Source organism: Nipponia nippon, unplaced genomic scaffold, assembly GCF_047370975.1.
Source record: "Nipponia nippon isolate SJK-2023a ecotype South Korea unplaced genomic scaffold, ASM4737097v1 scaffold_1, whole genome shotgun sequence".
Taxonomy (NCBI): domain Eukaryota; kingdom Metazoa; phylum Chordata; class Aves; order Pelecaniformes; family Threskiornithidae; genus Nipponia; species Nipponia nippon.
In genome coordinates this window covers 140,210,521-140,237,266 of record NW_028262290.1, presented here as the reverse complement: position 1 = coordinate 140,237,266, position 26,746 = coordinate 140,210,521, and the positions used below count along the sequence as shown (strand labels likewise).

The following is a 26,746-nucleotide window of genomic DNA, read 5'->3' as shown; positions in this document are numbered from 1 at the left end:
CTTTCCAGTTTGTATCAACAAATTGAACAGTTTGGTTGTGCGTGGCAGCAGTTGCTCCTGGCTCTCTGTTGTATGTCAGAAGAGGTTTCTGTGGGACAGAGAAGTCTAAGGCCCAGATACTTTTATGATTTCAGAAACTGAAATCTGCTGTGCAGGTCTTTTTGCTGGAGTTTCAGGCTGCTTAAACCAGATCTTTCTCCTACAGAGCTTTCTGAGGGAAACCCCAGGCTTGGTTTTTGTGTTAGACGATCAGTTTCTTTCAATATTGCAACTGTCTAATTCCCATCTGTGTCTCATCCCTGCAATTGCTTCTTGGGAAGATTTGCCTCCTTGGTGCTTCCCTGCTGAAGCATTAGTGACAGCTGATGCCCACGCAGGCTTTAGGGGACCGTGAAGCCAGGAAAGCTGGAGGGAGCCCGGGGTGGCTCCTCCTCACTGACTCACTCCCTTTGACTGCGACAGAGCGACCACATCGCAGAGAAAAGACTCCTTCAAAGAGAAGTCAAGTCACCTATTTCAGACATTGTCAGAGCTTCTTCTGCTCCCTGAAACTATGCTGTAGAGAGACTTTCAAGCAGAAATGAATGGTCAAACTGTGATTTTTTTTCTCTCATTTAGCTTCTTGAGCACAGCTAGAGAGGTTATCCCCAGCGCTTCCCCTGCCTTCTGCCCTTGCAGAGCACAGCGCAGGAGCACTCCTCACAACTGCTTGTGCTTCAAGTGCAACGCTGTAGGTCATGTCATGTCCATAAACATGTGTAGTTCTTCCTGCGGCGCTCTTACGGCTCTTCCTCACTTCTCCCCCCGCAAGAGTGTTTTTCATCTATTCAAAACGAGCTGATCGTAAAACTACTCTGAAGAAATTGGCAGCTGCCCTGGAAACATAGCTGTTCCTCCTCACAGAGGGCAGGGAAGTGCTGTTGTGTGCTGTTCTAGACTGAGAAAGTACTGAAGGTGTCATCCACAACTTGTAATGTTTTTCTGAATGTCTTATGTCAAACTTAGCCACTGTGTTTCCTTATTTAGATTCTTGCTAACAAACTTAACTTGTCTGAAATTCTAGCTGCTACTGTAATTAATAATAGTGCTTCTGATACAAAATATTTATGATTTCCATCCATGTCTGCATTAAAGACAACCTCTGGGTTTTCATCTTTCCCAAAGCCAACAGGGTGTATGTGGCAGAACCAGCCAAAGGAAATTGTTATAATTAAGGTTGCCAAAGGATGCATCCATATTGTCAGGTTGATTAGTTCCCTTTAGTGTTTGCACATTTCTGTTTTCTCCTAGTCTCAATGCAGGACAAACAAGTTTATTCACTTGGGGAAGAAAATGGATGATAGGCAAGATTACAGTTTGTGCTGTAAGGTCCACGCTCTCCAAATACAGACACTGTCAGCGCCAAGTCCTCTGTGAATCTCCCCCACCAAATACATAGCACACCCTGCAGGTGGGTTATAAAAATACAAGGTAGTTCTGTAATTATTCACCTTCCTGCGTTGGACGTTTGCACAGTGATGATGTATGGCCAGAAGAAGAACTAATCATTCTCAGGGCTTCTGACCAGGATATATGGAGAGGTGACCCATTTGGTTGCTATTGCTGTCTGCAAAGAAGGCGTGGAACAAAGGTGTTCCAAAGTTTTAAAAATGGCATACAAGAAGGGTAATAATACCAATTATCACTCTGATGGAGCTTGTTGTATGTACTAAAGCAAGCATCATGCACTAAAGCAATGAGCATTGTGTGTTCCTCTGGGAAGCCACATTCAGTCCCTTGACAGTATGTGACTGCTGTTTCTGGAACCATGGCTCCATGCGAGACTCAGGAAACCCAAATTCTGGCCTTGGTCTTTGCCTTGTTAGCTGTGAAAAAAGGAGAGGATTTTGGATCATCCCAAGGCTAATACCATTGCTTTTCATGCCTGCAAATGTGCCTGAAAATCTCAGTTCTCCACAGTGAGACAGGAGGTGCCTCTGATAGGCGTCTTTGGTTGTTCTTGCCCAAGGATGGTGATGAAAGGAAAAGAGGAGGTAGATAGGTTGTTGTGCAGGTTTGAGAAGAGGCTTCGGCACTGTTTACTGTTCATACAAGCCGTACCAGTCTCTTTAGCTGGCAGCTGCTATTCTCTGCTCTTGACAACTCTGCATCAGCTAGAGAATACTTCTGAAGATTAGCCAACGATGTCGAGCTTAGCTTGTTGGTGGCCAGCAGCAGCACGTATAGTAACAGCAGTGATGGGGTCAGGAGCACAGGTAGTAATAATTACTCCATGGCCTAGCATCACTTTCACAATGGCCTCTGGCACACCAGAGTTACAAAATCCTTACTTTGAATTTTCAGAAATAAGAAAATGCTGGGGAAAAGTAGCAGTTTATTGGTCTTACATGGCATCATTACGGTGAGGTAGTGGCTGTGATGCCTACTCCCCTGCCAGAGGCATGACTTGCTGGCAAATGTTCACTGTAAATGTTTGTGCCATTTTCTGCAGCACTGCTTTCCTGTGCATGATGATCCATCAACATGGAAAAATCTCACCCAGATGACTGGGTCAGATCTCAGGTGCTGTTTTTATTTTCTGAACAGAGGCATGAGGAGCAGGCTTTATGACAGCCGGAGCAATAGTGGGTGGAAAGCATGGTTTCATAAGAGGTATTACACAGTGATCACCAGCGTACGTTGGCTGTGGCCCCTGACGTGGAATCATTTGGTGTAATCAAGAGTTGCACATAGGAGAGACTATTTAGGAGTGTGTTGGAGAGGCTTGAGTAACTGAAGGTGTGGTAGAACAGCTATTGCAACAAGGTGCCCTCCACCAACATGGAGTTCTTGCACAGTTCATTCCCTTAAGCAGGCACCAGTCATTGGAGGGGTAAAAAGCATGGGTGAGAAGGCAGTCAGTAGCAGCTGAACCTGGGATCGGATCTTGTTCCTTGGCACAACTTGCAAAGACAGTATAGACATATCCAGAGTATACTCAGTATGTTTGGGACTTTCTTAACACATCAAATGAGACAGTTTTTATGTTGCAGAGTTCATAGTCTGCAACACTAATAACATGGTTAATGTTGCACCGAGCTGGCTAGCCCATGCGGAGGATAGCCCATGTGATTCTTCATAGTTCATCTCCTTTCTGACTCCTTAAGAAAAAAAAAAGAGTTGTCCCTACCTACTGGTTATGGCCAGCAAAATTCTGTGAAGATTCTTGGTAGCTGAGAGCTATGAGAAAATGCCCCAAACATATAGAACTTTTCTGTTTTCCAAGGGTAATTAGTTTCTATCTACTGCTATATTTTTCTGGTCTTATTCATAAAATTGAGTATTAGAACCAGAACGTGGGGGTTTTTTTCTGAATTAGAGTCTGCAACATATTTTGTTATAGTTAGTGACGTGTCCTTTCTAGATTGTGCTCTGTCACTGCTCTCTGAAAGAGAAGCAAGTAGTCATGTATGTGTATGTATGGTGTCGCTGGGGGTGCTGCCCAGGGTGCCTAACAGTAATACCTGCTTCTTTGATCATACAGTTTGTCACTATTCTGGTGCTGAATGAATCACTAATGACCCTTTTTCTTTCACTTCAGAGAAAACAGAAGTATGTTCTGTTAACAGTAGCGTTGAAGTGAGCCTGTCAGTTCTTCGGCGTTGTTTGTTTTGATGTACACATTGAGCTTTGGTATCCATTGGGTTGTTACCGCTGTTGGTGGCATTTCATTTCCTCTGTTGTTGGATTACAAGTGCTGTTGTAAATGCTTGTAAACGTCATAGGTGAATTCCATGGAAAATTATTTTTTTCTAATGGAGAGGTACAACCAGAGATTCAGATGATGTATTGGATTTTCCTGAAAAAGAGCTTTAAGTAACGGCTCAGGAGACTTATTTGTAGTGGGTACTTGGCCAGTGTGAGGGCAAAACCAAATCTCTTAAATCACAGGGAATGGGAGAATTCCGTAAGTCTGCAATCCCACACATGCTCTAGGAAACATAGCAGCAACAGACTTGGTGAAGTAGGTCTACTTAAGTTAAGCATACTTTTAGGAAAAAGTTATAGCTGTTTCTTTTATTTTTAGCAAAGTAAAATCTTGAGTGACAGTTCCCATGACTGTACTGAGCAAGCAGTTCGTTACTATGGTAGATAGACTGTTTCACAAAAAAAGAAAATTTCCAAGCACAAATTTTCTTTTCTTCATTTTAACACCCAGAGATTCATTTAATAGAATCAGTCAACCATTAAATGTGATCGTGCAAAATGAGGTAAATTACATACAAGAATACCCTCCTTCCCCTAACCAAAACACATGTTGAAGGCAGTGGGCAAGATCATATGACCAGCGTACAAAAGATGATGAATTAATGCCAGGTAGGAAACATACACTATTTGACCTTGGTGCTATCAGTGATTCTACAGTCTCAGGTTGAATGCTTAGGTAAGATACCAGATAAAAGTGGCATGATATATTTGGAGACATAATGATAACTGTATTCACCACCAACAGTACCCTTAGTTCCCTTCTCGTGTGCATATCTAAATATTCCAAAACAGTGAGCAAGGTCCAAGAAGCCATCTCTTCTGTCTAATCTGGTTCAAGAAAGGTCGTCCCAAACAAGAAGTCGATATATGATTTGATGCTTTGAAAGAAAATTATGCTGAAGGAAATCCAGTCACTTTGCAACAAATCTGAAACTGCTGCCACAATATACTAATGCCGTTCATTGAACAAAAGGAAAAGAATGGGGCCAGTTAACACGATGAAAAGGAATCCAGAAATAAATGTACTCATTTTGTGACATAATTTTTCCCTACACCTCACCATCATCTAACCTTTGTCTTCAGCAAGCAACACTTACCTGCCTCTCTCACCATCCTTCAACAGCTAGTGACTGTATCTCCATTTTCCTTGATGACATCTGTCTCTGTTCCACCTTTGAAACACAGGTCTCTCTCGAGATGTTGATAAATGAGACATTCCAAGCTAAACTCACAGCTGTTGTTTTTAACCTGTGCTTGCTTGCATGACTGCTGCATTTCAGACCTAAAGGTTCAGCTGTTGTTTTTAACCTGTACTTGCTTGCATGATTGCTGCATTTCAGACCTAAAGGTTTGCAGTCAAACCTTTGCTCACTGATGTTTTAATTTGGCCTAGCTCCACTGATTGATCCTTATTTTGGTTGATGTCAGCATGAATGAGATTGGGTTTTGAGCCCTTAGTGCGAATAGTCGTCTTTGACAACAAACCAGGGAGAAGGTTAGCTGCCACGGGAGCTTACCCACCGGCCTGCGGCAGGGCTTTTCATTGCTGTTGAGTGGGCTCTTCTGACTGGTTTGGTCTGTTCGTGTGTCAGGGTGGAGATGTTTGTCCTGAATCGTGCATCTCTCAATCAAAAGGTAAATAGGATGGCCTTCTGTCCCCTACCTGCTTCTTTTTCACTACATACGGGCTAGCATCATTAGATCTACGGGTTGTTTTCTAGCTTGAAAAGGCCTACATAGAAAACCGTGTTCATGATTCTTCCTGTCTTCAAGTGTTCAGACCGATGGAGAAGCAGCAGGCAGGGGTACGTAACGTGAAGGCGGCTTTATCTTGTGTAACAGAGGTCTGTGAAAGACATGGAGTAACAAAAGACCTTTAAGAGCTCTTCTGTCAGGCTGTTAAGCAGGTATGGACACCCTCCATTTTGTTGTCCATTTTAACTGGGAGCTCAAACATCCAATGGGTTAACAGCAGGAGCAGAAATTAATATATTGTTCAAGGCCTTTAAAAAATACTGCATGCAGATGCAGTTATTGCATGCACAAACAGAAGCTTAGGGAAGGGGTTAAGGTGATCACTTAGGTTTTGAAGGCGTTGGCTCTTTGCATGGTATCTCTGTTTGTGTGATGCATGGCCAGATCTTGCACATAGATTTTACAAGTTACTTTAGACCAGGTAAATTGTTACATTTTCTTTACGCTTATTTCTGCATCAGTGTCTTTTCTCCAATCTTGCACATATTAAAGCAGCATAAAATGTTCAGCAGCATTGGGCAGTGTTTAGATATATTTTGGATATATTTATGAAGGCTTCTTAACAACATGATTTAGTTAAAACAGCCTTTTTCTTGCATCAATATCACTAAAAATCAATGTGAGATAGGTTTGTGGATTCTTGTAAAACATTTTTATCATCTCAGTCTTCTTGGAAGAGGCAATTTATTAAGTGTTTCACATTGATGTAAAATACAGGAGTTAAAATTTCCATCGAGTGACTAACATCTTTTCTGTTTCAACCACTACTTTATGTAAAGCTGGGAGGTTTTTTGCAGTAGCTTTGCGGTAGCCATAACAGAGTTACTATACTTATAACAGTATTGAGTAGTATTTTTGTATTGCAATTTTAATATATTCACTATTTAAAAGAAATTAATCTGCACTAACAGCTTTTTGGGCAGGTGAAACCTCAGGTGGAAACGAGCCCAGCTCCTGGCATTGCACTGGGCAGCAAGCTGGCATGTTTGCTCCAGAGGCAGTCGTTAAGGAGCCTCCAAGCAAGGCTGTTAGAGAGCAGGCTTCTTGAGAACTGAATATATGTGTAGCTACAAAGCATGGTGCAGTTTTGTGTTGAAAGAGAAGCAGTGATATAGAAAAACATGGCTACATAATTGTATCTTCTGTAGGGTGTCTGTAAAAGAGGAAGAGGAGATATGGGAAATAGTTTTCCTTTATTTTGAAGTAATGAACATATGTGTGGGCGACTGAAATTCAGTAAAATTATTACCACTAATAACACGTATTCTTTCATTACTGCCAAATGTGGACAGTTAAGTGAATTAGGCTGGCAAACTCTGACCTCTAAAATATGAAAATATGTTTTTCCTGACTGTTTGAAGTTCTTGAAGGTCTCAATAATATCTGATTGAAGGCCATGTTCATGTTGAAAGTATGATAGAAAGTAGCATAAATAATATAATCAGGTTAATGCAGTCAATGTTAAATTACTGCTTTAGAGCTGAAATAAACTTGTAAACCTGGTTAGGTTAAAAAATACCCATGGCTGTGTATATTGCTCTTCTAAAAAGTTAATACATAATATGGAGCATAATCTCTAATGGTATCCATAGGCGGGGTAGATGTAGATTAGTAGTCTTCAGGTCTAGCTTTGGTTAGATGAATGCCAACTGGAACTTCATTAGAAGAAAAGACTGAAACTGACTGTATGCAGATCATCGTTTCAATGCATTTTGCTTTTTCCTGTCTGTAAATCTTTACTAATAGTGCATTCCTAATTAGTTGAATTAAGTATTTTAAATATGGACATGTATAGGCCAACTTAAGTAATTCAAGATCACCTTCCGCATTTATAATCACAAACAATGAAAAACATTTATACTGAATTGACTTTTGCAACCATACCTGTACTTTACTTGAATGAAAAAGCACAAATTGAAAAACCTGAAGTTTGAATGAACAGAAGAAATTTGTATTTAAAAACCTTTGCAAACTTTGCAACATCACAGGACAAAAGCAGTAGCTATTTTCATAAGTTGGAAGTCTTTTTAGAGTAGGTAACTGAGTGATTTTTGGTCTGTTTCCACAGGTTTTCAATACATATTCCAATGAAGACTATGACAGGAGAAATGACGAAGTTGACCCAGTGGCTGCATCAGCTGAATATGAACTTGAAAAGCGTGTGGAAAAGCTGGAGCTCTTCCCAGTTGAACTAGAAAAAGGTATGGAATCTGTGCGCCATTTCCAGTTCCTGTGACACTGATCTACAAGTCTGAGGAAGTCTACACATACCTACAGAGCCTATCTTGAATTTCCATGAATCTGTTGTAGTCACCTTGGCTATTTGGATTTCAAGAATTGTTTGATAAGGAATTAAAGCAGCAGTTCAGAGACATGTGGTTCTTTATTTCGCTGAGGGAATTGGTTTGTGTCACTCCATTAACATGATTTTACACGGTGTTTGATGCAATGTTTTCATTCTCCACTGGAAAAGTAAAAATCTTGATTGCTAGTTCTGAGCTCCTCATAAGGGTGAAGGTGATATTTTTTGTGTGTAATTAAAATGGTAGAATAATAAAGTTTTTAAAAGGAAGCAAAAGGATATTAATGTTACTGACATGGAAAACCAAGAGGAACCAAAGCATAAATGTATATCTACCAAATAACTATATAAATCAAATGCAAGTTTCTCCTTTCACTTTCCTTTTTCACAGATGAAGACGGACTTGGCATAAGCATTATTGGAATGGGAGTCGGAGCAGATGCAGGCCTTGAAAAACTGGGAATATTTGTCAAAACAGTAACAGAAGGTGGGGCAGCAGAAAGAGATGGCAGGTAAACGGACTCAGTATTTGGAAATTTTCCCAGCAATAGTTACTATGAATTATGATTTTCATAGGAAAGAGTTGTTTGCTTAATGTATGCATGATAAATCTGTAAAATTCAGAGACTTCCTTGGTAAGGTGATAGCTGATGTGGTTATGAGAAGACACCAGTTTGATGAACTGAGTTTAAACTGTTTAAGGAGAACAGATTTGCCAAAGATGTGTGTTCATGACTACCTGAAAACCCAGGTGCTTTAGTGTGAGTAAAGCTGGAGATTCCAAATTGTGTATCACTTTTGAAGGTAGTTTAGATTTTAAAGGTGTTGAGCTCCCACGTGTTCTTTTGGCTTCAAACCAGCTTTAAACAATCAGTACTTAAGAAAGAAAGTTCTGCTCAACATTTGATTAGGAAAATAATTAGTGTGTCTGAATGCTTAAACTCTTACTAAATACACCTCCTTTCAAGTTCACTAAGACAGGCTGTTACTTTGTATTTCTTATTATGCATAGTCTTCTGCTCCAGAATTCAGTTTTCACCCCTACAGCACTGAAAGTACGTTTATCAATTGGAATGGGAAGCTGTAGCATAAATCTTTCCCACTAAAGAAATGAATTGGTGTTTGTAGTCTTACATGATGCTCATGTAAAACCTGGTTGCTTCTAGAATTGCTTACTTAGTATGTGCAGGTTAAAGAATTCCTTTTGAACTTACAATATATCCTATCATACAGGACAGAGTTGTCTGTGTATTACTCAATACCTGCCACAATCAGACCAGTGTTTCTCATTAAAAGTTAGAAAACGCTTTACTGTGTAATCATTTAATAATGAAAAGTATTCTTAAACATGTTCCAACCCATATAATTTGTTGTTTTGTCCCAGTGCATACCCTTTGTAAATCTGCATGCAAATAAAGTATTACTTATTTGATACATTAGCAATTAAGTCTACTTCTATGCATTCTCTACTTCTGTTTTTAACCATTAGTGATTTGTTATATTAGTTATAAATAATACCAAACACAAACACAGGTAAATAGAGTAAGAATAAACTCTAAAAAGTTGATACTGTCTTCTAAAAAATGTATTGCAGTAGCATGTTCCTTATTGATGAACACCTATGACCTTTGAGCCAGGCAAAAGGTTGTTCTGCTGTGGAAACCCTACACAAATTAAATCAGAAGGCTCTACATGGCAGGGAGTTGCAAAGTTTAATAACATTGCTCTGAAACTACTGAAGTATACCGTCTTCCAGCTTGGGCTTGCAGGTATCTTTACAGATCTTGGCAATAAGATACCAGGTTGAAGGCCAAGTACTGATTTATCATAGGCTTAAAAATGATGAAGGGAAGTGAAGAAGCTGACACCTCAAGATGTCATGACTTCATCCATTACTTTAAATTTAAGTGAATGTTTTTCTGAAAGGTATGCTTGAGCTCAGCCAGAAGGGATTAAGCTCACAACTGTCATTCTGTGTGAAATTCTCTCATTGAAAATCAGAGTTGCTCACTACTGCTTTACGATGATCTGTATTTTCTGTTCCTCTCATTATTCACATGTTTGAGTAGGCTCCAGAAGTTAATGTTCAGTCACAAGTCTCTTCTTTCATTTCCCTAGATGGCATCTGAAAGGAGCTTGTCGGCTGAGAAGAAATAATATCTTTCTTTGACCATTCTAGTATTTGTGTTGGTTTTCAACTGGCTGAATGTTCAGTCAGCTGAGATATAGCCCTCTGATTTTCTCTTTGAGAGCCTGACTGATCATTCACTTGGGAAAGGGATGTGTAATCCTCTCAGTCAGGAGCAACTGGTTCCGTAATAAAGTGCATCAACTGTAAAGGGTCCTGTTAACTTCATCTTTGTGAAGAGCCTAGTAAATCATTAACACTGAGAGCAAAACAAAGTCTCCTAACAGAAAATAAAACTATATTTCAGCAGTTGCATCGGATATTCTGAATAACCACATAGCAATCTTCAAGCAGGCTCATCTGAAACTACAATTTAGAACATTACAATATCTGTAGGATAACTCCCATCTTTTACTGAAAGACCCATCGAATCATGATATAAAGTACTTGCCTCCCATGGAAACCCAAAATCTGTACAAAGGGGTTGCTCAGTGATTGAGCACTGCTGGCTTGATTCATGTTGATGCAAACAAACAGGTGGTGTTCAGTTGTCATGTCAAAAGGTGTTGTGTGGCAGTATTTAACCAAGGAGAGTGCCTCGAGGTGAATCCAAAGGCAAGCATGTTGATAAGTAATGAGAGATTATTAATAGTGTTTAAAATACGAAATCAATCATTAGACTGAATATGAAAAATAAAATCTTTTCCTGGATGAATTCATAGCTGCTTCTTTCAAATTATTGTGATGATGAGTCATTCACATTTTAAAGTATTTTGATAACATTGAGAACAACAGTTTTGAAACATTACGCAGTTCTTAACTTGAAAAATACTCTAAATGTCTCTGCAGAGGTTGATTTTTTTCAGTTCATCATACAGAGCAGTGATTATGCAAGTAACTTGTTCAACTTTAGTTGGTTCACTTCTGTAGTTGCTACTTCACTGAAGTGCTGCTTCACATAGGCAAAGATTTAAGTCATGAGCATTAGAAAATACTTGTCGTAAGAATTACCAATTTCATTAATGATAAAAGCAGTTAAACCTCTATAATTCAGGCTTTGCCAACCTGCGCCTAATTTTTCGGGTTTTTTGAAATTAGATTTGAGAGACAGAGGGAGCCTAGAGCTCCTAATGGAGGGGGCTCTAAAGGGAAGGCTGCCCAGAGAACCTGGCTGTGAGAATATTTGGGGGTAGATGGTGCCTGGGGTGGCTTGTCTAGGGAGCTAGGGCTAGGCTACAGGCACAGAGCTGCGGTGGGAGTGGGGCTGGAGAGGGGATGCCCAGGGAAGAGGAAGGCAGCCAGGAGAATATGGCTGCGAGAGTATTTTAGTCTGGGCAGTGTAGAATGTACACGGCAACAGAGAGGAAACTTCTTTTTTAATTACATGTAATTATATAATTTGAATAACAAGTATGCTAACTGTGTGTTGTTTGATATGTACATATGTTTATTTATAATTAAAATACATGTATGTATAGAAAGAGAGGAGGTTTGGAGAACAATGGCCTTAAAAATAAGAGTTGGAAATTAATTTAGGAGCTGTACAAACAAGAAAGAAGGATATACGAAATATGCCTGAATGACAAATGGGATCAGAACGAACTGCAGTAGATCAAGAGAGAGCCACTTATGAAGTTGCAGGCAATAGTTCTCTAACATGATGTTTCGTCACCTGAAATACTATTACTGCATATCTCTATGACCAGTGCTAGTCCACTGCATAGTAAAATATGTAAAGTGTTGTAGCTAAACTGCTATCAGAAAGGAATCTGTTCATTCACCATTTAGTTTTCAGCCAAGAGGGTAACAGCTTCCCACTCAGCGGGCACCAACTTCTTAAACTTCTTTTCCTGGAACTCCTGCAGCCATCTGACTGCACCTCATGTTTGCTAAAGTAAAAAAAAAAAAAAAAATCCATTTTTACAGTATCAAAATACAATAAATATTAATATGATTGGTGTTTTTATTAAATGCTTCAGTGAAAATTGAAATAAAATTCTGAGACTAAAATGCCTGATACGATTTTCAAGATAGTTTATAGACTGTTGCGAAGCTCATTTTTTCAAGGTTTCTTATATACAGAAGGGAGATCCTGCCCAGAACACAGTGACATGCTGTGGTGTGAGGCTGCCAAAGAATAAATCTTGTATTTCTTACTCATCAGTAGAGTCCAAAGAACTGAAGATACCGTTTGAACACCTGCAGAACTGCAAAGCATTGCCTCAGGCTTGACAGAGAAATTAGTGCTCCAAGTCAAAATGCTTCAGCCCTCTTTTGAAGCCTCTGTTGTTCTTTGAAAAGAAGTCTTATCACTAAGTTATCCTAAGATATTAAATAGCTTAATTTAGGTGTTTTCATATAATTTAAATGGGATTTTTTCATAGCTGTTTCTTGGTTCCTTTGTAAACTGTATCGTTTGGATCAGTAACATCCATGTAAGTACTTGAAAATTGTGCCCTTTTGCTAGTTCTGAATGTGTTGTGTTTTTTTTTTTTTTTTTTTTTTTTGAAACTATAGGACTTCATGCATTTCTAGAGGACATTTTAGTATAGCAGTCCTCCTTCCAAGCATTTGTAATCCACAAGAGTCCAATGCCTGCTCTAGGGATTTTGTAGCAGTGCTTGCTTCAGATAAAAGCAGCATGTTTTTTATTCCGCCTAACTTTTCCTGCATCAAACAGTGTATTGACTATAAATAGGTGTTTGGGTTCAAAGAGAGAGTCCTCATTAAAACAGTCCAAGGTCATCTTATTGTGTGCAGCAAGATCACACTTAAACTGGGAATTAATCTTTTTGGCGCAAGTTAGATGAAATATTTTAAGAGAGTAGGTCACAGTTAAGTCTGATGCACAAGCTCTTTTCTCCACAGATGAGCAGGTTGTTTTAGTTAAATATCGCATTTTTTTTCCATTAGCATGAAATACCAGAGCTATGTCTTATGCTGTTTTTCAAGATTGGCTTAGGAAAGAATGATAGAAGAACTGTTCAAGTATCTCGTTTAATTTAAGTCATATGACAAATTCAAGAGTTTGTGTTGCTGTATTTATATACAGCAGGAGAGTGACTGGATGATTGATGCTATTAATTGTAATGGTAACTTTGAAGCTGGATTTATGAGATGTCTGTGTGCAAGGGATGATGCGTTTTTCATATTTACCTCAATCATTTTATGACTGAGTTTTTGTTTAAAGTCTTTGTTTAAAATCAAACTAAAAAGATCTCTGTATGCTAAGTTTTCCTGAAAATTCACCAAGAATTCACACAATTATTTATATATATTTGTGTTTTTCCCTTGAAAGGATCCAAGTGAATGACCAAATTGTGGAAGTTGATGGCATCAGTCTGGTTGGTGTTACGCAAAATTTTGCTGCGGCTGTTCTTAGAAACACCAAAGGGAAGGTCAGGTGAGTATTTTAGAAGAAAAAAATTTGTGATTGAATACTTCAGGTTACCTGGCTTTTTTCACAGGAGTGTCAGTATGCCCAAGTGGAATCAGAGTTTTTTGGTCTCTTTGTGCCTTCTCTGCTTTTATCCCAAGACAGGGATGAGCTATGCTATTACAGATTTTTGTTTTGGCTTAGAGTTTTAAAATACGACCACTGAAACAAGCTGAAATTGCACACAGAAGATGATTCTTCACTGGTCTAGATCCCCATGGACCTCAAACGGTTTGTATTAGCTGGAATGACGAAGGTCATGGGTGTTGGTCAGATGGAAACTGTGCTGCCACTGATCTCCTCCCCGCTCTTCCACTGGGGAGACTGGACACGTTACTGCCCCAGGGTTGGAGGAGTAAGGTAGTGAGCACCCTGGTGCTTGCAGATGCCACCTCAGCAGAGAGGAGAAGAGAGTACTGGATGCAGTAGTGTTAACAGCTACTGAATTGAGGAGAGGAACATCCCGGTATTAATTCATTGAGCTACCTGAGTCCCTGCACCTCTCGGGGTTTCTCTCTGTTCCCATGCTGTGGTTCCTTGAAAGGCATCCCTGTAAAAATCCATAAAATAACGAATAGGCTAGAGAATGTAACGTATACTGCAAGTAAAATTCTGAACTAATGTAAATACAAGGCTGTAAAATGTTAGTAAATTAATAAGGACAGTGTTTCCCTAGAAATGAACTGTTTTGCCATTTAAAAACCTATGCAGTCACATAGCTCTTCTGTTTAATAGCTTATTAATTTCAGTAAAGATTTAACGTTACAAAATAAATCCAAAAATATCTTTGGCATATTGCAAAGCAACAGCCATTCTGTAGTCACCCTTTGGTTCTCTTTCAAAATCCTCTCTAGGGAACACAGCTGAATTCTTGAATTAATGAGTTCTTCCTGGCTGACTTCTTCTGAACCATGACCAAACTACTGGTGTTAATATATGCAGTCCCCCTCGGATGGTGGTGCTATATGCTGGCTGCACATTTCCACTATAATTCCATAGCTGTTCCCGCACAACATAAAGGAATGATGTTGGGATGTGGATTCCGCAAAGGATCTTGGGAATGGTTGATCAAGGTTTTATTTGAAAGAAGTTATTTAGGAAAAAAGTTACTAGAAATTGTAGTGTAATTACCGGTGAATATGTTTTTGTGTAACATTTACAGTTTTAGTTACATCAGTACTATTTCTGCAAAGACTCACACGTGCTGTGAGTGTTCCTGCTGACTTAACTATAAAAATGAGTATATACTTTACTAGGTTTTCTGCAGAGTTGGGACCTTTGAACATAAAATCCTTATGACAGAGAATAATGTCTTTCATTACACAATGAATGTGTTTCAATACACAAAACAAATGCTATGTATATTTTGTTTGATGTTTTAGCTCAACAAAAAAAAAAAAAGACAGTGCTCACATAAAACATATGTATTATATACATTTAGAATCAGCTTAGTTTGTGTAATTATTATTGCATAGGTTACAGAATAGAATACTTGCTTCCATGGAAAAACAGTAGGTTTGGAGGAAGGACGAAACATAAAATTATTTTCACACAGAATGCTCCCAGAATCTTCTCTTGGGAATTAAATTACAGTCAGACTGGTTGCAGTCTAGACCCTTTTGTCACAAAATAGTAGACTGTAAAAAGTATTTCTTCATCACTGTTAAGCTCACATTGTCCGGTGTACTATGTATCCTGTGCACTGGGATCATTGGCTTCTGACAGGTCTCATTTATCAAGGAGAGATGTGTGAGCTCCTACATTTGTCCTTGGAAGTAAGCTTAAGATATTGAGCTTTCATGGGAAAAATGACCCAGTGCATTAGTGTCACAACTAGATTTAAAAACCTCATAAAATAATACTAAATTTAAAATAAAATTTAAAATACATTATAATATGAATTATAATATAAATTAATATTAAAATATTATTAAATAAAATGGGTATAGAAGAATCTATATGCACACTGTATGTGGTTAGCAGCATCTTACTAATGCATATGTCTAATTAGAGGAAAGGAATGGGTAGAATTTGGTGCAACTCCCCCTATTTTTGTTTCATTTAAAACTTCATGGAAGAAAAACTCAGAAAGACTACTCTTCTGCTTTATGCAGGCCAGCTGAGAAATGCGTGATTTTTTGCCTGGTTTGTGGTAGGCTGGGAGCGAGACTTGACAAGATGGCTACACATTGTGTGGCACAGGCTCCTGCCTGGCTTCTGGTCAGGTCCTGGACCGTTGAGTTGTCTGATGCTCTGCTGGCACTGATGAACTGTATTGGGTTTAGCTACTCAAAATCAGAAATGGTTCCAGAAAGCTGGTTTTTGGAGATGGAGATTTCAACATGCTTGACGTTTTGGCTTCACTGTAGGTTTGAACATTTGCTTGTAAAGCGAGAGCTAATATTGATGAATTTAGATATGAAAGAACATGACATATTTTTATCACTGACTGTTTTTCTTTTGCTGAGTGACAAAAGAGCCCTGCCTGCTACTTGTTTTGTGGAGAGAACAATTGTTTTCTGACAGATTCGCTTCCCGCTTACACCTGTGTTAGAGCTGGGATGGAGAAATCCCTCGTCTCCACCCTCTTTGGCAGACAGTGCTCACCTCTGCACCTGAACTGCTCCAGAACCTTAGGGACAACATAAGAGGATCTTCTGGGGCAAAATCCCTCGCTTGCCCCCAGCCGTCAGCTCCTGCCTTTTGGCAGTGCAGGGAGAGGTGCTACTGCCCTTTGAGTGCACCGTTCCCATGGCAGCTGCCATTAATGATCCGTGTCACTGCGGGAGGCAGGAGCAGTGGAAGAGGTTGTTGCTATATAAATACCTTCTGCCGTTCCTGCCGCGGGTGGCCCAGCTGAACTACAAGTGTGTAGGCAACGTACAGCCTGACACCCCGCCTAACTCAAGGCAAGGCAACTTCATGAATCCTTCTTTAGCAGGAGAAATGACATACATACTTATGTCTGTTATTTAATAGTGTCAGTTTAATGGATTTTACAGAACTGCTTTAGTTATCTTTGATAGTTACCACAAGATAGTTATCTTTGTGATCATAGCATAAACTGTGTGTACCTTTCTTCTGCCTGGTGGCCTGCGCACCCAAGAGATTTGTGTGTGTTTCACTGGCATTACGTCACGTTTATAACCCACAGCATTACATACACACCACCGTTCTGTACTTGATCTAGTCAAAGTGCGTGCCAGTTTTTGTAGCAGGGTTTATTATGTGAGATCAGTTGCAAAGAAAGGACATTCATGAACAGAATGACATTAAAGCTACTTCTTAATTCTTTGCAATAAATGCAGTCAATACCTCTTCAGGGAGCTTGCATAATACCAATACTTAGTGATTTATTTTTCTCCTTTGAGCCTTCTGAACATCTTTTCAATGATCCTGACAGTGGAAGTCGTTGACCTAGAATAGATTTTTGCAGTGTTTCTGCCAGAAAAATGTATCCAGACTGTCTGTAGCTGACACAGTAAAGAATCTGTGAAAATGAAGACATGGCTTTTACCTTTTGAACTGTTCTAGGTGAGTTTGAGAGTGGTGCCTACAATCATAAAAGATAGGATAAGGAGGCAGCTTGACAGTGGGAACCCTATCCTGTCATGGAGCTTCTCCTGTATTATTTTGCTTGCAGTCTTCTCATGGACTGTGGTGCTGAATAGCAGACCTGAAGTTCACTGAAGTGGCTTGGGTGATGTTGAGCCTCTGTGACTCCACTCTTTCCCCCTGTTCTTCACCATAATGAAAGGGTGCTGGGGGACCCTAATGTCTTCACCAGAGAAAGCTCACTTGGAGAGCTGCATACCTCCAGGGAATTTTATTTTTTCTTGAACACACCCACAAGAGAGAAAATCTAGTTCTTTTACAGAGAAAACTTTGTCCTTTTACCATACTTAGCTCGTCTCTGTCCCTCCTAGGACAAATACGGGAGCTTTCAGTGGGGACTGCACTTCTCTGCCTCACTGGATACAAAGATTCATGCCCACGCAGCTCTGGGAAAGGCAGGGTCCCAGAAAAGGAGGACATGGCCCTGGGAAGACTTAATGCATTGATAAGTAGAAAGGGTCTTGCATGAGAGAGAGTCATTGGAAAATCCCAGTCCTTCGTATGCTGCTTGTATGCTTTTATCAAAGGTTTCTTTTAAGGAAGTTAACCATATTCAGTTTTTTTACTGGAGAGGCGAATTTTAAATTCCGTGTCCTCCTTCCGTATCCTGTTGTATGAATGTGACTAAGCATTTTCTCAGCTTTCCAAACTGTTGCTAGGCACTGAGCGGATGCTCTTGTGGTGCTTTTCTGAGTCAGTTCTTGAGTTTTCAGGGAACCACACAGAACCTGTGCAAAACCTGTTTGGGTTCTCATGATTTGCACCACCTTGAAAGTAATTAATTGTAATAATTCTAACCTACCAATGAGCTAACCAGGTTTTGTTTAATTAAATTCTGCTGAAATGCGTCAAAGTCTTCCCATCTTAATAAAGAATCTAACTAATTAGTTAGCAAATTTTGCCATGTTTAATTAATCTTCTAGATCATTGAAGAGTAGGTTCTAACAATAGCAGTGTAACTATCAAACCCTGGGGCTTTCCACTATTAACTATTCTCTGTTCTAATAAAGAATCATTTATTACCATTTTTTTGTTTTTTCTTATCTGGGTGGTTTTAATTCAAAGCAGGGTTTTTTCTCAACTCCCACTTCCAGTTCACAGCCTAATTTCTCTATCTCTCACGGTAGTGCAAATGCAGTCTTTCAGACAAAAATGAAGTTTTTACTTTTCTTTTATATAGCTCTTATACAAGGAGAAGTTAAAGGTGAAAAGTGAAAATATTAACTGCTTAATTAACACCAACTTGATATGTCATTTATTCCTTCTTCAGCTAATTCCTCACTCCATCTAGAGCTGATTTTTTTCTGGAAAATATACTGTCTCAGAAAATAGTATTTGCATGCCTGCTGTTAGTTTTGTTTAATATCACAACATCTGGAAAGGTAATTTATACAGTCGTGTCTTTGCAAGCACTAAGACAGTATAGAGGACAGATGAAGTCAACCACAGGATCTAGCCGGCAGCAATGTACCCCGGTGGGAATACTGTTTGCTCACAGTAACAGTGAACAGCATTGCTTTATTTTTGTGACTCCTTCCCCTAGATAATCATCTTCTCTTCTCCCAGTGCCTGTGCAGATTTTCTCCTGCTCCTTCTTACTTTCCCTGCCTGTGCTCTTACCCTATGAAACAGCTCTGTCCTTTAAACGTTTGCAGGCATTCTCCATACTGCACATCCATGTTGTGGAAGGGGCAGGAGAGATTTGTACTGCTTCTCAGTCCTGGGTAATAAGACAGGATCCAAAAGCAAAAAATACCACACTCCATGTCTGATTTTGAGAGCTGGATTATGTTGTCTTTTTCCTGGCTGGGGTTGATGGTTTTGTTCTTCTTTCCTTGCCTGTTTCTTTTTCCTTGAATCCAAGTGCCGGAGCCAAGGAGAGAAAAGGAAGAGGAAAGAAAAGCCCTTTGCTCTGCAGTGCTGATTGCTGAGCTGGGACTTCATGAAGGGCTGCTTAAGAAGCCATGTGTGCTTGGTGCACTTTCTGCGTCTTTGATAAACCTGAATCATGGACCCAACAGAAACTAAATTTGTGATGCCTTGTGCCAAAATAGTGTAGATTTCTCCTGTTTATTCCACTGTGGTTATACTAAAGATTCTGTAATGTGAGCTGTTTTCTTTCTGGTCTCTGCAAAGAACTCCTACAAGCGCTGGTAATCGTTCTATAAGACTACCAGGAGTAGCGTGCTGAACAATGTGAAAAATTACTCACAAGTACTGTGGTCCCTTAGCACCGGTGAGGTAAGACTGCATTCACCACTGCTTTGCTGGTTTATATTCCTTGGCTGTGCCTGTTGTAGTAGATGAACTGTGCCTCAGACTGTTCTTCGGTGCTGAGGCCAGCTGGCACCAGAGTGGTTGGTCCTCATACCGTTAAACTTTTTTACCTTTCAGAGCAGTGTGGCCATATCCAAATTGTCCGTTGGAAACATCCAAGCTAACTCCTAGCCTTTGCTAACTCCTGGACTGTGTCGATGAGTATTATTTGGTAGAATATTAGTTAACTTGGGCCAAACTATTCCAGGGACTATTCCAGTGATTTAATAGTGTAGATAATCAATTACTAGTGCTTGGGAGCATTCCCTGGCACTGTTTAATTTACTGGCGTAAACATAGCCCCTGCTAATTTGAATTTTATGGCAAGTTATTTCTTGAAATATTTGCACATTTGGACAGGAAAGTATATGTTTCAGTGTGAAATATATAGAGAAATCTTAATTTAAAAGATTTTGGCTGAATTATAAAACATTTAGCTAGATACCTAGAGCATTGTTTTTAAAATTAAGTGTAACATGAATTAATAAGATTCAGCGGGGCTGGGTTTCATTAGGAGTGGCTTTTCTTTTCCTTTCCTGGAAAAAGGAACAACTTGACAGGTTCTGAATCACTTCATCCTCAAGTTGGTTGGATCTAAACATAAACTCCTACCCCTGCAACTGAAATAGCATCATAAATGTTTATTTAGCTCATTTTTTAGTCTTTTGAAGTCCAAGACACTGTGTTGTGGAAGCTCCCACCCAGTTTTGGTGCACCTTGATTGACATGATTGATAAAACATTGTGACAGCTGGGCAGAAATACCCACCATTCATCCTTGCAGGATAACTTGCCAAGCCACAGGGATGGTGCTGTAGGAGCATTTAGCTACCCCTGGACTGTGCTTTGAGGGTGGTCCAGCTTGCCTAGAATCTGGATCACCTTATCATCCAGATCAAGGACATGGTCTGCACTCAGCAACTACTTGTGACCCATCTGTATTTTCTTCCTGGATCCTTCCCATGGATGCCAACAGGGGTGAGGGTGAGGGAAGGCAGATCTCATCTCAAAATGCAGTCAGGTTTTAGAAACATTCCCAGGTAGCACTTTTGTCTTTTAAACAGAGCTGACGTATGAGCTTCACTTGTGTGAAGGTGTGTTAAAGCATAGATTTACGAATGTGTTTCTTTGAGCTGGCCATTCCCATAAGAATTGTGTGGTGCTATAGAGAATGCTGATTAAATTATCATCATGTATTCAAGGAAACCTTTTATGCAAGCATTGTGTTGGGATATTGTCAGGCTGTCTGGAAGAGATGGAAGAGATTCTCTCTACCTGCACACTCAGAAGAGCAGTGCAATGTAAGGACCAGAACCTGGAGAGGTGCCAAAACGTTGAATCCCTTGGCTGCTTTTGAAGTACTCTTGAATAAAACCAATGTGTCAGTGAGTACCTAGACTAGAATTGATTTCTGTGGGAATAATTAATCTAAGTGCATTAATATTGGTGTGTGGGTTTTTTACATTACTTCCTAATTGTCTGATTCAATATCCGTTTAGTGTTGATAGTAGCACAGTTTATCAGGGGCTTGTGTCCAAGATGCTGTAGAGAGACTGCTGAGGCTCTTCTGGCGCTTTAGCTATTACTTTGCTGCTCATGCACCAGCACCATTCATACTACTGAGGAAGACCTTGAGTATGTCCCTGGCAGTGTTCCAGGCCAGGCTGGATGGGGCCCTGAGCAACCTGCTCTAGTGGGTGGCATCCCTGCCCATGGCAGGGGGGCTGGAGTTAGATGATCTTTAAGGTCCCTTCCAGCCCAAGCCATTCTATGATTCTGTGATTCTATGATTCTGTGTCTCTGAAGAATAGCCACGAGCAGGTTGAAAGCTTGTGGGTAAGAATTAGAGACCGAGGCAACAAAGGGAACCTTGTGGTTGGTGTCTGCTACAGGCTGCCCAATCAAGGGGAGCCTATAAATTTTAATTGCCCCTCTACTCCACTTTGGTGAGACCCCACCTGGAGCACTGCATCCAGCTCTGGGGTCCTCAGCACAGGAAGAAAATGGACCTGTTGGAGCAGGTCCAGAGGAGGGCCACAAAAATGACCAGAGGGCTAGAACACTTCTCATGTGAAGAAAGGCTGAGAGAGTTGGGGTTGTTCAGCCTGGAGAAGAGAAGGCTCCGGGGAGACCTTATTGCAGCCTTTCAGTACTTAAAGGGGGCTTATAGGAAAGGTGGGGACAAACTTTTTAGTAGGGCCTGTTGCGATAGGACAAGGGGTAATGGTTTTAAACTAAAAGAGGGTAGCTTTAGACTAGATATAAGGAAGAAATTTTTTACGATGAAGGTAGTGAAACACTGGAACAAGTTGCCTAGAGAGGTGATGGATGCCCCATCCCTGAAAACATTCAAGGTCAGGTTGGACGGGCTCTGGGCAACCTGATCTAGTTGAAGATGTCCCTGCTTGTTGCAGGGGGGATGGACTAGATGACCTTTAAAGGTCCCTTCCAACCCAAACTATTCTATGATTTGGTGATTCTGTGATTCTGTGTCACAGGGCTCTGGGGGCTAGGGTGGAAGGGCATAAGGGGTATTCTTCTTGATCATGCCGGTCAGGTAGGATTGGATGTAGGACAACCCCTGGTTGTACAGCTGATGTTGCAGGGGAGGCACTGTTTTTTATGGACCTTCTTAGAGGAACGAAAAATGCTGAGGAGAGAAGGGGTCCACCTGACGAAGTGAGGCAAGAGCATGTTTGCCAACAGGTCCCATAATCTAGTTGGGAGGGAGGGTGACCTAGCTGTTGCTTTGGAACAAGTGACAAGAGAGTTCAGAGGTTATGGTTAGGAACTTACAGGGGACTTACACTGCTTGAGCATCTACTGGAAGGATAACATGGTTTGCTGCAAGTAATCCCGGAGATTTTTGGAATGTATCAAAAATAACTTATTGACACAAGTGTTCAATGAGCCAACTAAGGGAGGCAGTCTGCTAAATCTGTTACTCACAAACAGGTTTATGACCAGTTTGGAACTGGTCAGTTCTTCAGTGAAGGTTGGTGGCAGCTTTAGGAGCATTAACCATGAAATGGTGGAGTTTAAGAACTGGAAAGAAATGAAGATGAACATTAGAATTACAGCCCTGGACTTCAGGAGAGCAAATTTTGGCTTGGTCAGGGATCTGCTTGGCAGGGTTCTGTGGGATCACTGCCCTGAAGGACAGAAGAACCCAGGAGACCTGCTTGATCTTTGAGGATATAAGGATACCAGAGGAGACCATGCCAGAAGCCTTGCGAAAGTCAATATAAGCAACACCTACTGCTCTCCCCTCCTCCATGGAGCCAGGCCTGCTGCTGGAGACCTCATTGCAAAGGATACAGAAAAGTCTGAGATAAATTAATGACTGCTGTGCCTCAGTTTTTCCACAGATTGGCTAATGACCTGGATATTGTTGCAGGGACATCGTCATGTTTCCTGCATTCTCCAGCAATTTGCCTCAGGGCAGCAACAGCACTGGAGTGCAAGGGTTCATATATGGCTCTTGATACCTTTGGTGCCTGCTGCCCATGCAGCATACGCCAGACTTTGTCATGGTGTGCTGTGACAGTTGTTCAATCAGTATGAGTATGGTTATGCAAGTGAAATAGATGAGCCCTTGTTTAATTCAAATAATTAATCATTAAAATAAATGAAAAAATAATAAAAAATAAATAAAATTAATAAACAATAATACTAACCAAACCACTACTTCAGCAACAACAACAGCAAGTCACAGAGCACACACTGCACACATCTCATTCTTGGCACATTACGGTTACATGTAATGTGGCTCATGCCACGGCCACACCAAGGAAGTCATGTTCCCGTGCATCCATCCTCACTGCTGACTGGGCAAAAAGACACCCATGTTGGCTCAGATCACTGAGAAGTTGGAGTCCTGCTGTCTGTGGGCAAATTCAGGGTACAGCACACAGCTTACTTCATCCTGGGTCTGGGGACCAGGATGGAGGTTACAGAACTTCCTCATGTTACTTTGGGTGCTAGTCTCCAGGCAGAGCTGTTCACTTGTTTGTGTTAGTTTTGGGTCACTACCGTCACTAATCTCCAGGCAAACCTTGTTTTCTTCCTTCTACCAATCACCCTCAGTTCCTCTTGGTTACAGCTAATAGCTTTAAAGATTGCTATGCACACGCTTGTCTCTGGTGCAGGGGAGGGCTGTGTGGATTTACAGGCAGAAGGCACCGTTAGCAAGTTTGCAGATGAGGTTAGATAGGCTAACAGACAGGGCTGCTGTTCAGAGCAACCTCAACAGGCTGGAGAAATGAGCTGGCAGAAACCTTATGAAGCAAGGGCAACTGTGAGTCCTGCATCTGGAGCAGCATAGTCCTGTGTGGCACTGTGAGCTAGAGAGCAGCCTTGCAGGAAGCACCCTGGGAAGAGGTGGAAAGAACGTCTTCAGTAGGAAGAAAAGAATGGGATTACAGGCATCTTGCTGCGGTCTCAGCTACCTTCCAGGAGGTAGAAAGGGCAAACCCAGATTCTTTGTACTCTCTGTACAGAGACAAGATAACAGGCAACAAACAGAAGTTGCAGAAGGGAAATTGTGAGTAGATATTTTCACCAAAAAAAAGGTACTATGAGGTTTCTCAAACACTGGAACAGGTTGCATCCTATCATTAGAGAGATTCAAAACTGATCAAAGCCATTACAAGGTTGGCCCTGCTTTGAAGTGGAGGGCTGGGGTGGACCAGAGCTCCCTTCCAAACTAAATTATTCAATGATTCAAAGAGTCTTTATGACTCTTAAGTTTCAGATCATTTTATCTGAAAAAGTGCAATGGAAGCTCATAGACTGTGAATTCCGTATGTCCAGTCAGCGACCTCTGCATTTGAGGCTGCCGTCTTTTAAGAGAGCTTGATCTTGTTCGTGAAAACCTGACAAGTTCCAGCTTCCACTGCTGTAACTAAATAAAACTACCTTCTTACAGGGTTCACACCACTTTTAGCACTTTGGATTAATTATACGACTATTATCCTAATGGAAGCAGCCAGAGTAAGTAATTGAAGACATCTTGAAATAAATTAGATAAATGGTAGCAGAAGCAGGTTTGTGCTTTAAAGTTCAGAGGAAAACCATTTTTAAAATCCAACTGTAAAACTCCCCCAAATACAATGAAATTTACTGCACATTTTTATTGACCAAACTATATTTTAGGAAAGGTTAGAAAAAAAAAATGTGAATCCTGCTACAGCAAAAAACCCACTCTTTATTTCTTAGAATGTCTGCTGTATTCTTACTTGATTTTTGTTGAATTTCAGGAATCCATGCTAAATTATTTTTAACTGAGCACTTAATGCCTAAAGTATTTTTAGGAGAAATCAGCTCATGTCACTAAAAATCCATGCTGCAGAACTTCAGTTTTGTGTCACTGAGTTAGTGCCTTCACACATTTTTCTAGTACCAAAGTTCTGTCAAAATGGAAATATTTTTTAATTTAATCAACTCTTATAATACTGTTTCTGGTTCCCATCGTTGGTAATAAAAATCAATAAATTATTTTTTGTTATTTCAAGAAGCACAGGTCTGCAGATCCTCATTTAATAAAAGCTGGAAATATGCAGAAAGCCATATATCAGGTGTGCTTTAAAATCATTAAATCATGACTGGATTGCAGGAGATGTAGGAGTTGCTGCCAGTTTCAGTAGAATGCTTTTCTTAACCACCATTACTGTAGTTTAATTTTCAATTTCTCCAGATATTGTGGTTTTTTAGATCTTCTTAAATCCAAGATAGAGTAAAATATTAATTCTGTTCCTAGCTCTGTCCTTGTTTGTTTTAACCACAACCAAAGAGAATATTTCACAACTGGTAATTCAGCTAGATTGTATGTAACTCTGAATATCAAGGTCAGTTCATGCCCTGCTTCTTTGTAATGTTCTTTCCTCTCTCTTTTTTGTGGACATCAGAAATAATCAGTAATGGCCTGAGATTTAGTACAGTGATAGCTTGTAGTACAGCATCACAGATTTGCTGGGTTTTATTGTGCAGTTGCTGGCTTTAATAATTAAGGGAAATATTATTGTGATGAGGTTTAAAGGCTTTAAAACCCTCATTTGTCTCATATCCAGAAACATAATCAGCTTCTTAAATACATTATTGCTGATAGAATTTATAGTTCTTTGTTATAATACTTTTGGCCCTTGAGACTAATTAATCAAGTCTGAAATGCATGTGCTTAATTTTGGTGAGCCAGAGTGATGCGAAATACATAATTAGCCACTTCGTTGAAGTGTGCATATTATGGTTCAGTGACTAATTTTCTGGTCAGTGAATCACAACCTTATGTCTCTTTTTTTGTATTTAAACACTTCGGATTATGATAGTTCTTGTATTTAAAGCCATTCTAGGTGTAAAGATCTAATTCATGCTTAGCATTTTAATAACTGCCTCTGCTTCATGGTTTTCTAAGAGAGAAATGTTTATTCATCTCTCTTTAAATTATAAATTTTTATAATTTATGGCTTATTTTAGTTACAACTTAAACATAATTACATGCAGCATGGTATTTTTAAGGTCATGGAATGTAACATGACAAAAGGTTTGTTTTAGTTTGTAAAAACTGTAATTGTTGGCAACGTAGTATTCCATTTTACAAACTTAGAATTTTTTCTCTAGAAATGATATCAATTGTAGATGGAATGCTTCTAAACATTTATTTTCAGACACTTTGGAAATGTCTCACTTTAAAGCAGTAAATAGTGTGAAAATAAAACGTTCCTTGGGTATTTCTGTTTTGGAAAACATTTGCTTTAAACTTTGTCATTACTTTGAAGCCTTTATTCATGTATCGTCTAACAGCTTCAGGTATCATTGAAGAACTTCATTTTGACATATGATTCAAGCCTTGAAAATCACATCACTGTAAACTGTGAGTGGCTTTGGCATGAGAAGAAAAATTCAATTAATAAGTTTTTACATTTTGATGTCCTACCTAAATTTGTTTGTCTGTATGAAAATATTATTGCATTACAGTCTAATGTGTCAAAACCACTCCTAAATATTCAGGAGTTAACGGCCTTCAAATGCATTACATATTTTCTATTATCAGGTAGAGGGCAGGAGAGAATACAGTATTTGTATCACTTTGTGTGGTTCCATGATTTATCACATTGGTGATCTCCCTCATGTGTTTACAAACATGATGCTCTCTCTACTGTGTATAAATAATACTTATGCATAATGTTTTTTAAAATGTTTGTTTAAAATGGAAGTTATTTTTTTCCATATTTTCTTTTAATTTGTTTTTACATTAGGGGAGACAAATACATAGCAAATACGGGTTGAATCCTTTTTTACTTCATGTAGTAATATCAAAAGTTCCTCCCAAGTGAGACTGAAAACATGGCTGGTTTAGTCTTTGTAATACTTGGCTCTAAAATTAAAATTCAGAGGAAACAGGATCTGACTATGAGTCAGTATGCAGAACAGATGAAGTATAGGGGCCACGA

At 39.8% G+C, this 26,746-nt stretch overlaps 1 protein-coding gene across 4 annotated transcripts in view; it reads left to right on the top strand.

Moving 5' to 3' along the window:
* The window catches only part of PPP1R9A (protein phosphatase 1 regulatory subunit 9A), a 149,935-nt gene that overhangs the window by 72,785 nt on the left and 50,404 nt on the right, over positions 1–26,746 (top strand). For all 4 annotated transcript variants that reach the window (XM_087774553.1, XM_087774542.1, XM_087774531.1 and 1 more), the window contains exons 3-5: positions 7,571–7,703; positions 8,196–8,316; positions 13,231–13,335. In XM_087774553.1, coding sequence (XP_087630679.1) covers positions 7,571–7,703; positions 8,196–8,316; positions 13,231–13,335 — 359 coding nt within the window. The remainder of the gene's footprint in view (positions 1–7,570; positions 7,704–8,195; positions 8,317–13,230; positions 13,336–26,746) is intronic.